The sequence below is a fragment of the Gallinula chloropus genome, assembly GCF_964237585.1.
Source record: "Gallinula chloropus genome assembly, chromosome: 3".
In the NCBI taxonomy this organism is placed as follows: Eukaryota; Metazoa; Chordata; class Aves; order Gruiformes; family Rallidae; genus Gallinula; species Gallinula chloropus.
This window is the reverse complement of record NC_140087.1, coordinates 23111728-23123775: the sequence shown is the minus strand read 5'-3', so window position 1 is coordinate 23123775 and position 12048 is coordinate 23111728. Positions and strand designations below refer to the sequence as shown.

The window sequence follows — 12048 nt, the reverse complement described above, 5'->3', positions numbered from 1 at the left end:
CCTTGGGTTTTTAGCACTGATGTTTGCTGAAACGTCCACCTGCTTCGTGTTTGGGCTGGAGGAGGGTTATCATGGGTATCATACGTTCCACTAAATGGGCTTCAGAACAAGCAATACTAAAGTGACTCTGGGTAGTCTTCCACATATGTTGCCAGTTTATTAACATCGTTCTTACACTGGCAACTGCCCGAGATTAAATCACGGAATAAATACACTTTTAGTAAAACCATATTGCAGGTAATTAATCCATTTCCTCATCGGTGCCTTTCCCAGGCAGTGGATTACTTGCATTTCCAGTAGCACCCACATTTGCTCTGCTTGGTACTGTTTTCTGACAGTCGCCTCTAGATAGCAGACCTTTGCACATGCAATCTAAGCCCACGCTGGTTTACAACTACAATTACATCACATTTAGTGAAAGGGACTTCTGCAAAATCCCTCTCAGCATTGCAGCTTCCCCAACCAAACTCTGCTGTAACAAATCTTGCGAGTGTTCTTACAAAAAAAAATCTGACTCATAAAATACAATAGAAATCATCTCCCCACTGGCCAGATTTTGGGTTCATTGTAAGCTCTTCTAAACTTTCCCCAAGCACATCTATTCAGTGCAGAAGCAAGTAAGTAAAAACACCATCTTTGTGAAGATGGCATAGTTCCAACACTGGTTTAAAGTGTGGAGACCCTAGCAGCTTCAGATACCTCCAAAAGGTGATGATGCTGCAGTCAAGGGCTTTTTAAATCTTTACAGCAATAGTCTTAATTGCAGTCCTACAGACTCAGCCCTATATAGCACTAAAGCCCTAATTGTACTGGTCTTTTATAAAAAAGCCTGCGCATCAGGTGAGAGAGAACTGGCAGTCACAACCTCACCAACTATGAAAATGCAAGGGGAAAAAAGGGACACATCTTATAAATCACATCCCTGGATTTCTGAAGCACTCCACAAAAAAAATAAAAATTGTCCCAGATCTAAAATTATTCAGTATCTTCATTAACAGATTGGATTACCAAACATAATATGCTTATTAGAATTGCAGGCAATACTAAACTGGGAGAGACTGGTTTGGAATTCAGACCTTTGCAAATCCATGAGAGGGGTCTGAAAAACAGCAGGGTTCGGTTCTGAAAGCCTAAGTGCAAACGTCTCTGGTAATGCTAATTGCAAGTCAGAGAATGATAAAATGGAGCTAGAAATTGCAGGGAAAGATCTAGTGGCTATGACAACTCGCAAGCTAGCAATGAGTCAGAGCCATCATTCTACTGCAGAAGGAGCCCCATGTAGGCTGTATTAATAGAACCAACCCTTCTCTCCAGGGAACATGAAGTAAACTTTCCGCAGCACTGCTAGTGCCACAGCTGAGCACCGTGCGGTGCCTTGCAGGGGAGCCACCTGCAGCATCCAGGGAGACTGATGAAGCTCTGAGCAGCCTGATCTAGTTAAAGGTGTCCCCGCTCACTGCGGGGGCCTTGGACTAGATGACCTTTAAAGGTCCCTTCCAACCTAATGCCTTCTTGGATTCTATGAAAACATGGCCATCGGGAAGAGCTGATTGACTGGCAGTTTAATCCAAAGCACAGCTCCTCGCACTGAGCCAAGAGCCAGCATGCTGCAGCATGCTGTCCAGCCTGGGGTCTGCACGACGACTGTGGGAGTCAATGGTGAGAGCCTGTTTGGAGGCAGGACAACAGGTCAGCAAAGGAAACAACAGCCAGCTCCTGAGGATGAGGTTTGTGTGTCTGTGCAGCACAAGGAGGAGGAGCAGCAGCAGCAAAGCTCATTCCAGACTGAGGTGGGGGCCTACTGATTCAGAGCAGTGATGTGAAATAAAAGTGATAACCCCGAGTACAAGCGTACACTGCCAACGGCCCTTCATGGGAGGTTTTAAAAGCACATTTGTCACAGCTGGAGGCTCTCTTGGAGCACACATTGCAAGGCATCTTTTATTTGCTATTTTCTCTTTCTCAACACCACCCTGCAAGTCCTCTACTGTGCTTTCTGGCTTCCTTACAGAGGGTTACAAAGGCCTCAAACTGCTAGCATGGATCTAAGCTGCACTTCAAAAGAAACAGTTCCTATTTTAATATGTTGCAGATTATTATTACCTTTCATTTTCGTTCTAACAGGCAGATTTCATACAACGTGACAGTGATGACAAAAAAGCAAAACGTCCCTCTTTCTCCATGGATAAATTTAGGAGACACATATGCTTCACAAAAGCTCCAGCATTTTGCTGGTAGCACTCAAGTGCTTTGTAATTTGAGCCAAAAGAAAAAGAGGCAGCGCTCATCTAAGGCAGCTTTTGTAGTCATAATGGCCAAATCCTCATTCATCAGTTTAGGACTACACTTTGTTCTGGAAAACCTATTACAATTTTGCTCATTGTTCAAATACGTTCTGCATTTTCTTTCTTGAAGTGGAATAAAAATACACTAGTGGTCCCTAATGGTGGTTTGTCCATTGCTCTTTACGACTTTTCACAAAACCGTTAGTGCCAGGAGTGCTGACATCTGCATTAGCTTCTATACAAACTGGAAAGGTTGCATATAGCAAGTGTCCCTTTCCCAGCTCTTTAGCACGACTCGTACTCAACTTCCCCATTTCACAACTCCATGTCTTCTCTTTCCTGCCTACATCAAGCTTAAAAGGGCTTTTATGAACATATCACTTAAGGCTAGTGGCAAAGTGAAGCTCCTTTTCGTTCCGAGGGGTTTGGCTGAGCATTTCCCATACTACGCCTTCCTCTCTATAATTTCTGTGCGAAGTCACTATGGGCAGCCCCAACCATGCCCTCAGGCAGATTAAATACATGACATTAGGCATTTGCTTCTTCAGGATGGTCTTCGACCTTTCCTTCGCAGCTGTGACTTCTGGTGCAGGAACAGCTCACGGCTCACTGTTTTTAGCACCCACCAAGATTGCGTATTACCTGCAGTACACAACAGCAGCGTTAAGGTTTCTCCTTCATGAGATAGGGAAAAAAGACATACATACATTTATACATATTTATTGTATCTTTTTAAAAGTAGCATTTGCAGTTACTTTTAAGCATTCACCTCTCTTCTGCTTCAAATGTGCACTTATCGAGAGAAACATCTACTGGCTTCCAAGTCCAAGATTAATACCAATAATACTACATGCCAGAACCAAGCTTCATCGCTTGTTGGCAGCTCCTGTCATGAAAATATTGTACAGTAAGAAGAGTGTAGAAAATGTCTGTGTTAATCTTTCAGCAATAGGCTGGGGCTGGATTAGCGTGACCACACCATCTTCTCGCGCTGAAGCTCAACACCACTGTCCTGAAAGCCGAAGCTCACGCAGTAACTTTATTCCTTTTGCATCCAGAAGGTGGACAAGGCAGCTGGTTTTTCTACAGTAGCTTCTTTAGTCGGTAAGATTTCCTCATCATCTATAGGAAAACGCTGCTGTAGACCTTTATGTCTAGAAATGTCTTCTCTTCACATTATCAGCAAGAAAATACTCAAAAAGTCTGGCATGTGGATAAGAGAACTGGGAACAAGCCGAATTTCATCCTCGGATAAACATACGTAACTACTATAGATTTCAATCTAACCCACGCACAAAGTTTTACACATACTACAAGTAGAAACAGAAGGTATCAGCAAAAGACTAATCTTACATCATTTCAAAATTAATTTGCAACTATACAATTTTAACTGTAATAGAAAAGGGGAAAGGAATATAACGGAACAGGTATGAAGAGAAATTACTTTTCAAACTTTTATTTGTGCACATTCATCAGGTGAAAAAGGTAACTTTTACAGCTTCTTTGGTGCCCAATATTCAGCATACAAAAATGTAAAAGACTATTCACAAATAAAACACAAGCTCAAACTAAAAAAAAAAAAAGTTTTAAAGGTAGTGCACATCGTGACAGTTTTGCTTATGGATACAGAGAAATTACTGCAAAAATAAATAGAATGTCTTTTTAAAAGCAGCAATTTCATATCTTGTAAACTTCCGTTTTTACAATACAGCACTGTTAAGAGTAAAATCCAAAAGAACTGGAGTTTATACTGTGGCCACGAGCAAGTAAAAGAGTCTTTAATCTTCTGCTATGGTTGGTCCAGTTTTCCTTTTTGCTTTTAGTCCAATGTGCAGCAGTCTTTAAAGGTGCTTGGTTAGGGAACCTAACCATCAAGTGGTGAATTACAAAATTTATTTTCTGCTTTCAAACACGAATGGGTAAATCTGTTCCACAGCACTGGCAACAGCCTTTACGTTTGGCCCTGAGACATATTTAAGGAAAAAAAAAAAAGCAATAGGAAGAGAAAAATCAGGGAATTGGAAAACAACAACAGTATCTTTAAAATAAAGTTAATATTTTTAGCTACTATAACTTCATACCATAAACAAAAATAATTCCTCCCCCATTCCTCCCATCTTACTAAGATGTTCCCTCTGACCACTTCTATGTGTAAGAAAATACTCCTGAATGAAATCTGCAACATGTTCTACACTAGTCAATAGCTAGACTACAAATAAATAATACTGTTATTTAATTCTGTGAGAACTTGTGTGCTTTCTGATTTACTGGCTTGAAGAGTCAGCCCAGGGAAGAAGGCAGAAGCTGAGTGGTAGAGGTAAAAGAAATACTTTTACTTCCACTAATCTTCCAGGAATCTGTATCACTCAAAGCCTAGCCACTTTTATCTCTTCTTTTAAAAACCCACCAAGAAGAACTACTGCTAAATAATGCTGGAATTACCCCAAGTGTGTTTCAAGCAAAGTTGTTCTTAAAACATAAAATATGGACTATCTAGCCTGGATTTTGCAAGTAGCTCCACCACTGATCTCAGGACAAAGCCTGCAAGACCGGGAAGGGTTACTGTCTCAGGATGAAGCGTATGAAGTTATCTAACATGATCCAGGAAAGAAAAGGAAGAACGAAGTAGCCATGCTTTCTCATGGTACCGGACCATTTTATGCAGTGAACAATTAAGAGTGCAACTAAGCAGTGACGTGCCAGAGGAAATTAATCCTGGATAAAAGTTTGGTGATGCGGATAAATGAAAACAGCAGTTTCTCAGGTGCTTTGATGATTCTGAACTCAGGGTATTTTTACCTCACTCTAGACTTCAAAAGTTTCTTCCAAGTATAGAGGCCTGCTCAAAATGGTTCCCCAAAATCAGAAACAACTTATTTAAGGAAATCTGGAATTACTGTTTTAATTTACATGTTCAGTCAGAAACAAAAGTGGAATAGAATAGTATTCTTCCCATGTTTTCAAACTTGTGGAGTTAAGCACTCACCCAAAATAAGCCTGGTGAAAGACACCCGCCTTCTGGGCAGATAATGCACCTTCCTTAAATGTGTCTGCTATTACAGCAGTGAAAGTTCTAGGGAAAGCCTTCAGAAAGCGAGAGCATGAGTAGGCAAATAATTTTTGTAGGAAAAAGCTACTCCCTGTAGGGCTAAAGAGATGTAAAAACTGGATCATCATTGAAGGGAGTACAAGAGAAGAAAAAACCCCCCAACTAACCCAAACAAACAAAATCAAAAAACCCCTACAAACAACAAACAGACCCTCTTATTATTCTTTTCTTCTTATTTTCTTTCCCCAATGTAGCTCCAGACCTTTTTATGATGTATTTTAAAAGAAAAAAAAACCAACACACCTTCCTGTTTTGTGTAACATTTCTAATTAAGTGTCTCAAGTACTAGCACTACAGAAGCATGAATGGTCAAAAGGAACCTCATCCGAATGCTCCTGAGGGGGAGCACCACACAGCTGGAAAGCAATCTAAACCATTTTTAGAAGAGTGTAAACCCATGGACCTTATGGAACAGTAAGAATCTTACAGAAAGGCGAAATCTCATTAGAAGGGTGACAAGACACGCTGAGAGCCTTTTATTACTGCAGTGATACTCTAGCTTCTAATTTTAAATTTAGTTTCTAGCTTTGGCTAGAGCAGATGCTCTGTTCAGAACATACAGTGCAATACTGAAACACTTCTTAGCCCTCTATTTTCAAATTACCAAATCTGATGGACATGGTCGTCTTTAAAAAAACCCACTTCTCCCAGTATCTTATGAGAAACATTCCCCCTGAAACCTAGCATTTGTTAAGGAATTAAGAAGCAAGAATAAAAACCCCTAACCAACTAAGGTCTCATAACCACAAGACAGAAATCCCGCTGAAGTGATACAAAGTGATTTTTGGTTCTGAACCATTTTAAACAGGCACAACTTTTCATATCTGGAAACCCGTGGTTGACACCTCAGGAACATACATAACACAGAATGGAAAATTAAAATTAGGAAGAAAGAGGAAAAAACATGGCATAGCATTTCCAAGACTCAGGACAATCACATCTTTGCTACATGGGAAGAAAATCACTGCTGCCTGTGATTCAGGTGGTTTCTCCCTCTCTCAATTGAGCTTTACCAGAAGAGAGCGCAGGGCTGAAGAACCGCATGTATTAGCCAACTTCAGCTGTGACAAAACACTATGCTATCCTTTGTCTAAATATAAATAACATAAAAATAAGTAACAATATATGTCCACTTTGGAAACATGTATTTATGAAATGAATGTTAATGCTACAATGCAGTGTAGCTTATAGCCCCATGAAGATTAGAAAAGGAAGAAAGTTCAAATACTCAAATAAGCACTAAATAACTGTATTCTAGAGTCAGTCCTACCTCACTTTTGGTTTTATAAATATCACACTAAGTACATTCAGTCAGAGTAATTTTTTAACTTATCAATAACAACACTTACTCTACAATTCACTCAAAACCAAGCTGGGAAAAAAGTCACTTCCTCATATCTTTAAACATCTTCCTTTCCTAAACCTACTGGCCCTAAAGTTAAATATTCCCCAAAAGTTAAATATTTATTTTTGACATCAAAATACCTGTAACTGTGATACTGCCTGTGGAAAAAATCTGTAAGGTAGCTCTGAGAGTTTTTATTCTGTAACACACAGCAGGATGAAGTTCTGGTTCATAACTAGAAAACAAAAAAAAAAAGATAAAAAAGATAGATCTAGAAGTGAGTAAGAAAAGCTTAGTAAGTATAAAATTCCTTAAAATCCTACCATACCTCGCATTAGGTCTGTTATTCTTCGTAAATTCTGGCAATCTGATCTCAAAGGGCATGTTGCACACTGCTAAAACATTCACAACTTTAAAATCTGTGAAAATTACCTTTTCAAAAGAGAGGAGAAGACGACATTAAAAATTCAGTTTACAGCAAGGCAGATGTATGGGTTGCAAAAAAAAAAAAAGAAAATAATATTGATTACAATATTTTAATGAGATTTCAAAAGAAAAACCTTATGATAGGTACATTTCTAATAGGAATCCAAACAGTACTTAACAGACTGAAATCACTTTATCTTTCTGTGGTACGGTAACTGTGGAGCTGGATTCTTCACAGTTTTATTATACGGCTAGAGTACAGTTTAAGAATGAGACAGAAAAACTCATATTGCTGTACTAAACACCTGCAAATTGAAAATAAGCTACATTAAAATTTTCATGTTCCATGACCTAATGCCGGGAAAATGTTTAAATTTCATTGTTACAGGAATTTGGAGCAGTCTGAAAACTTCTTTCATGCTTTGTTGCTACTCACCATTTTTATTAAAGCTAGGAATAAGAAGGGTGAAAATTGTTCAGCTTCACATCTCCAGTGGCCAGTACAGCAAAGTGGTTTTCCACCCCATTACTTTCTGACACTCAGCTCAAACTTCCCAGCTTCCAGTTGTTCTTTGCCACAGCCATTTTAGATGACGATAAAATGTAAAGCCTCTTTAACATCCTTGTCGGCAATATGGACCACGGGATGGAGGGCACCCTCAGCAAGCCTGCCAATGACACCCAGCTGTGTGGTGCAGTCGACACGCTGGAGGGAAGGGGTGCCATCCAGAGGGAGGCATCCCTTCACAGTCTCTAGGGGTGGGCCTGTGCAAACCTCATGAAGTTCAACAAGGCCAAGTACAAGGTCCTGCACATGGGTTGGGACAGTCCCAAGCACTACAACAGGCTGGGCAGAGACTGGATTGCGAACAGCCCTGAGGAGGAGGCCTGGGGGATGCTGGTGTACAAGAAGCTCAACATGAGCCAGCAATGTGCCCTTGCATCCCAGAATACCAACTGTATTCTGGCTGCATCCTAAGAAGTATCAGGTTGAGGGAGGTGGTGCTCCCCCTCTGCACTGATCTCATGAGACCCTGCTTGTAGCATTGTGTCCAGAGGTGTGAGTCCAGAGGAGGACCATGAAAAAGATCAGAGGGCTGGAGCACCTCTCCTATGAAGACAGGCAGAGAGAGTGGGACTTGTTCTGTCTGGAGAAAAGGCTCCACGAAGACCTTATAGCAGCCTTCCAGTACATGAAGCAAGGCTACAGAAATGCTGTGGAGTGACTATTTGCAAGGGCAAGTAGTGACTGGGCAAGGAGTAATGGCCTTTAGCTGAAGAAAGGTAAATTTAGATTAGATATTAGGATGAAATTCTTCACTGTGGGGTGATGAGGCCCTGGCTCAGGTTGCCCAGAGAAGCTGTGGCTGCCCCATCCCCAGCAGCGTTCAAAGCTGGGTTGGACAGGGCTTTGGGCACCCTGGACTAGTGGAGGCTGTCCCTGCCCATGGCAGAGGGTTGGAACTAAATGGGCTTTGAAAGTCACGTCAAACCATTCTATGATTCCATGACCACAGCCAACAGACAATTCCTAAACAAACAAATGCACTGCTGAGAAGCCAGCATTAGTTTAGGCAGTCAAAACTTATTAGAAGTATACTGCCAGTAGAAGTAACTTAGCCTTATGAAAGATCAACTGTCAATTTAATGTTCAAAATACACTCCACTTAAACTGCTCGCTTTATAATAAAACTTGCTGTGTCCACCTGGAAGCAACATTCATGTCCCTGAATTAAGGTACCATTCCAGTTTTAAGAGGCTGGGTCTAACACATGCAATCATCACAGTAAGTGCGCTCAGGTCGGGTGCAGCATGAGCGGCCCATCACCACTGACTTTATATACTACAATCAAAGGTAGCCTCTCCCTGCCAAAGGACAGCCCCTGTGCCTATTCCATGGCCTGCCTGTAATCTGAAACCAGGGGTAAACAGCACAACTGACTGCTAGGATGTTTCAGACTACTAAAATGTGTCATTTTAAGCCGTTCAATATTGCTGTTTTTCAGCCTCTGCTATGAAATGCAAGTAGTGTTTTTGACCAGTGACGTTAACTAAAACCCAAATAAAGCGGGGTTTAACATGCTAAGTATTTTATTTAATCAGTGCAGAAGCACCTCTCTCTCCTTTAATTAGAGGCTCAAACTTGCCCTTAACAAGATGGACATGTATCTGCTACTCCATCAAAACCAGGGGAAATTATGTTGAAATAGCACAATGTTCAGCACTCCTTCCAAAGAAATCTTTCAAGATTCTATTCAAGAAACATCTGTGGGTGGTTCATGTATTAAACAAATTTTATTGTTTATTAGCCAGTGAAGAAGCTGGCTACTCCAAGCTGTGAAATGAAACTCAAATCCACAAAAAACAGCATCTCTTTAACCAGCATCTGGAAAATATATGCAGGCACAACAGGGGCATCTGAGTGAAAACATGTTCACTGCTATGTTGTTATGCTCCCTCGTTTTTGTTTCTTTCTAGAGAAATGGACTACCAGTTTTGCTTGAGTCACACAAGTCATTTTTCATTAGAATTACCTGAAAACCTAGTTTCTGTAGACTACGAGCTAATCGTCTGGCACCAAATTTAGCTTCTTCTTCACTATAAAGGAGAAAGAAAATAATCTAGCATTAACAGAAATAGAGTATACATTTGTGTGCACACATGCCACAATAGCTACTCAGACTATAAAATAAACTGTTACATCATGTGGTGCATGAACCACGATCACATGGACAGCGTTCATTTTATCCCACTGTACGCATCACATTCTAACCATCTAATGGAGCCCTTTATGCCCTGTTTGAAGAATATCTTGGCACTTGGCTCCACATGGGAGGCCTTACTTTGATCATACATGATACTAAATACTCTTAGGAGACAAACATGATCACAGCTAGCCTGGACAACCTGAACAACCATCTTCCATTTTGAGACAGAGATCCTATACAGAAAGTATGCAAATTTGCTATTGCGCCTTATCCTTACTTCACAATGAAGACTCATCTTAAAGGGATTCAGCTGTTACGAGTTATCTGAACCAAGAGTCTGCTTTTGTTTCTTTCCAGTCCCTCAACACTGTATAACTTGATTAAATTCAGGTGGGTTTTTGTGAAAGAATTTACAGATATCCTTCAAGAAAAGTAATTCCTTCCCAAGTTTCTAGTTCTAGCTAAAAATACAAAATTCTTAGAGTTCTCTGTTGAAATCTAGGATTTTCATCATAAAGTAGTTTTTCCCTGCTGCTCTCCCAGAAGGGTGCACTGATGTTGCTTAAGATTTCAACTGAGTCTGAGGCAGACACTTCACATAAAAAAAACTTCCTCCCAAATATGCAGCTTGGCAAGGATCTACATGTGATCCAGCATCAGTGAATCTTAACAGTGCGAAGCACTGCCTCTTGCCATCTCTTCATTTAAAATATTATATTTTAAAATACACAAAAATTTACAGCTAGAGAAAGACTCTTCATGAACTCACCTTGTGGCTCCTGTGCAAATAACTTTTCCTGAGGACCAAATTGTGGCCGTAATCCTAGGTTTTCTAAGCTTCATTAATACTTTCTAAAAAGAAAATTAAAAGCAGATAAATTGGGAATTAAGATGTAGTTCAATCCCATTCTCTGAAAACCCTCCACACAAACCGTTAGACAATTCAACTGGTACATTAATAATACTTCCTTTCTTTTTGATAGCTTTGAACCATTCCTTCAACTCTTTCAGTAATTAAAAAACTAACCAGAGAACAACAACCCAGCTCCCAAGAAGAGCAAAATAAGTGTGGGCTATGTCAGCCAGTGATTCAGTCTTCACAAAAACAGATTAAATGAAAGTATTTTCTTCTGAATAAAAAGCTGAAAAGCCATGAGCACTGTGCTATTTTTTTTCTTATTACAGTGACTGCCACATTGCTGACTCCTTATCAGGATACATTTTCTTAACAAAACCATCAAATTTCGGGAGGCGTAACGGACCCTGAGGTGTAAGCAGTCTCATTGCATACAAAGTATCTGCACACCAAATATTCACCTTGCTAGCTGCAGTCTTCTGAGATATTATTTACCTACTGCCCTTACTGTATGTTTAGTGTATGACAGACTAAATGTCTATCAAGACATAAATGCAGAAATAAAACCGCTTTCCTCTATCCACCATAGACATCAGAATTTTTAGCTTAAGGAACATTCATAAAAACAGATATTTTGAATCTCTTACCCCAACATCACGCTTGTATATCACATTTGCTCCCTCTAACGCGATCTTCCTCAAGTTTAAATGACATCTTGTTCTAAAAACACACACTACATTTGTGATTAAAATGTCCAATGCAACATCACTGTCTGCATCCATTGGGGTGATTTACAACTCAGTTTTCCCAGCAGATCACCATGAAGATCACATCCTGAAAAATGAAAATGATAAAATTAAACACACAAGTGGAAAATTGCCTATTAATGCCATTGTATATATCCACCCCTTAAATGAAACAAGAAGCAGAAGTGACTACACTCTGACTCATTCAAGCGAACCGCGTGTGGGGAGGGGGTGTGTCTGCATCCTGTATACTAGAAAATAGAAGGTGACTTGTTTGAAGCCGTGTTGCCAGACTTAACAGAAATAAAGTACGGGCATGCATGTGTGTGTGTGTATATAATATTTAAACTTGCCACTTCAGTATGTTACAACTCTTACCAACTATATTAGGACACAGTAAAGATTACTGAAACTTTTTCCATAGCTCCAGCGGATAATCTTTCCTCAGCTCATTTGAGGATGTCATTAGACACCTCACGAAAATGCACTTCTCTGACTGCTGAAGTTGATAATTCTGAACAGCTTGACATTTGTGTTGGAATGGATGAGCGTGCCGAGTAACTCTGAACTAAC

General features: G+C 40.1%; 1 protein-coding gene across 1 annotated transcript; it reads right to left on the bottom strand.

The window, feature by feature from the left end:
• Nucleotides 1-2995: 2995 nt before the first annotated feature.
• On the bottom strand, nucleotides 2996-11604 carry TBPL1 (TATA-box binding protein like 1). Its single transcript, XM_084261862.1, has 6 exons — nucleotides 11377-11604; nucleotides 10643-10725; nucleotides 9700-9763; nucleotides 7068-7171; nucleotides 6880-6974; nucleotides 2996-4248 (listed from the first exon to the last, which is right to left on the bottom strand). The coding sequence occupies exons 1-6, from the start codon at nucleotides 11509-11511 to the stop codon at nucleotides 4178-4180; spliced, it is 552 nt and encodes a 183-aa protein (XP_084117988.1). The 5' UTR covers nucleotides 11512-11604; the 3' UTR covers nucleotides 2996-4177.
• Nucleotides 11605-12048: the final 444 nt, after the last annotated feature.

What these genes read in the sequence shown, in the direction of transcription:
- TBPL1 (XM_084261862.1), bottom strand. Translation starts at nt 11,511, where the DNA reads ATGGATGCAGACAGTGATGTTGCATTGGACATTTTAATCACAAATGTA. An exon ending in TATACAAGCGTGATGTTGGG is followed by an intron (nt 10,726 to 11,376) that starts GTAAGAGATTCA and finishes TTTTCTTTTTAG; the next exon opens with AAAGTATTAATGAAGCTTAG. An exon ending in AGGCAGTATCACAGTTACAG is followed by an intron (nt 4,249 to 6,879) that starts GTATTTTGATGT and finishes AATATGTCTCAG; the next exon opens with GGCCAAACGTAAAGGCTGTT.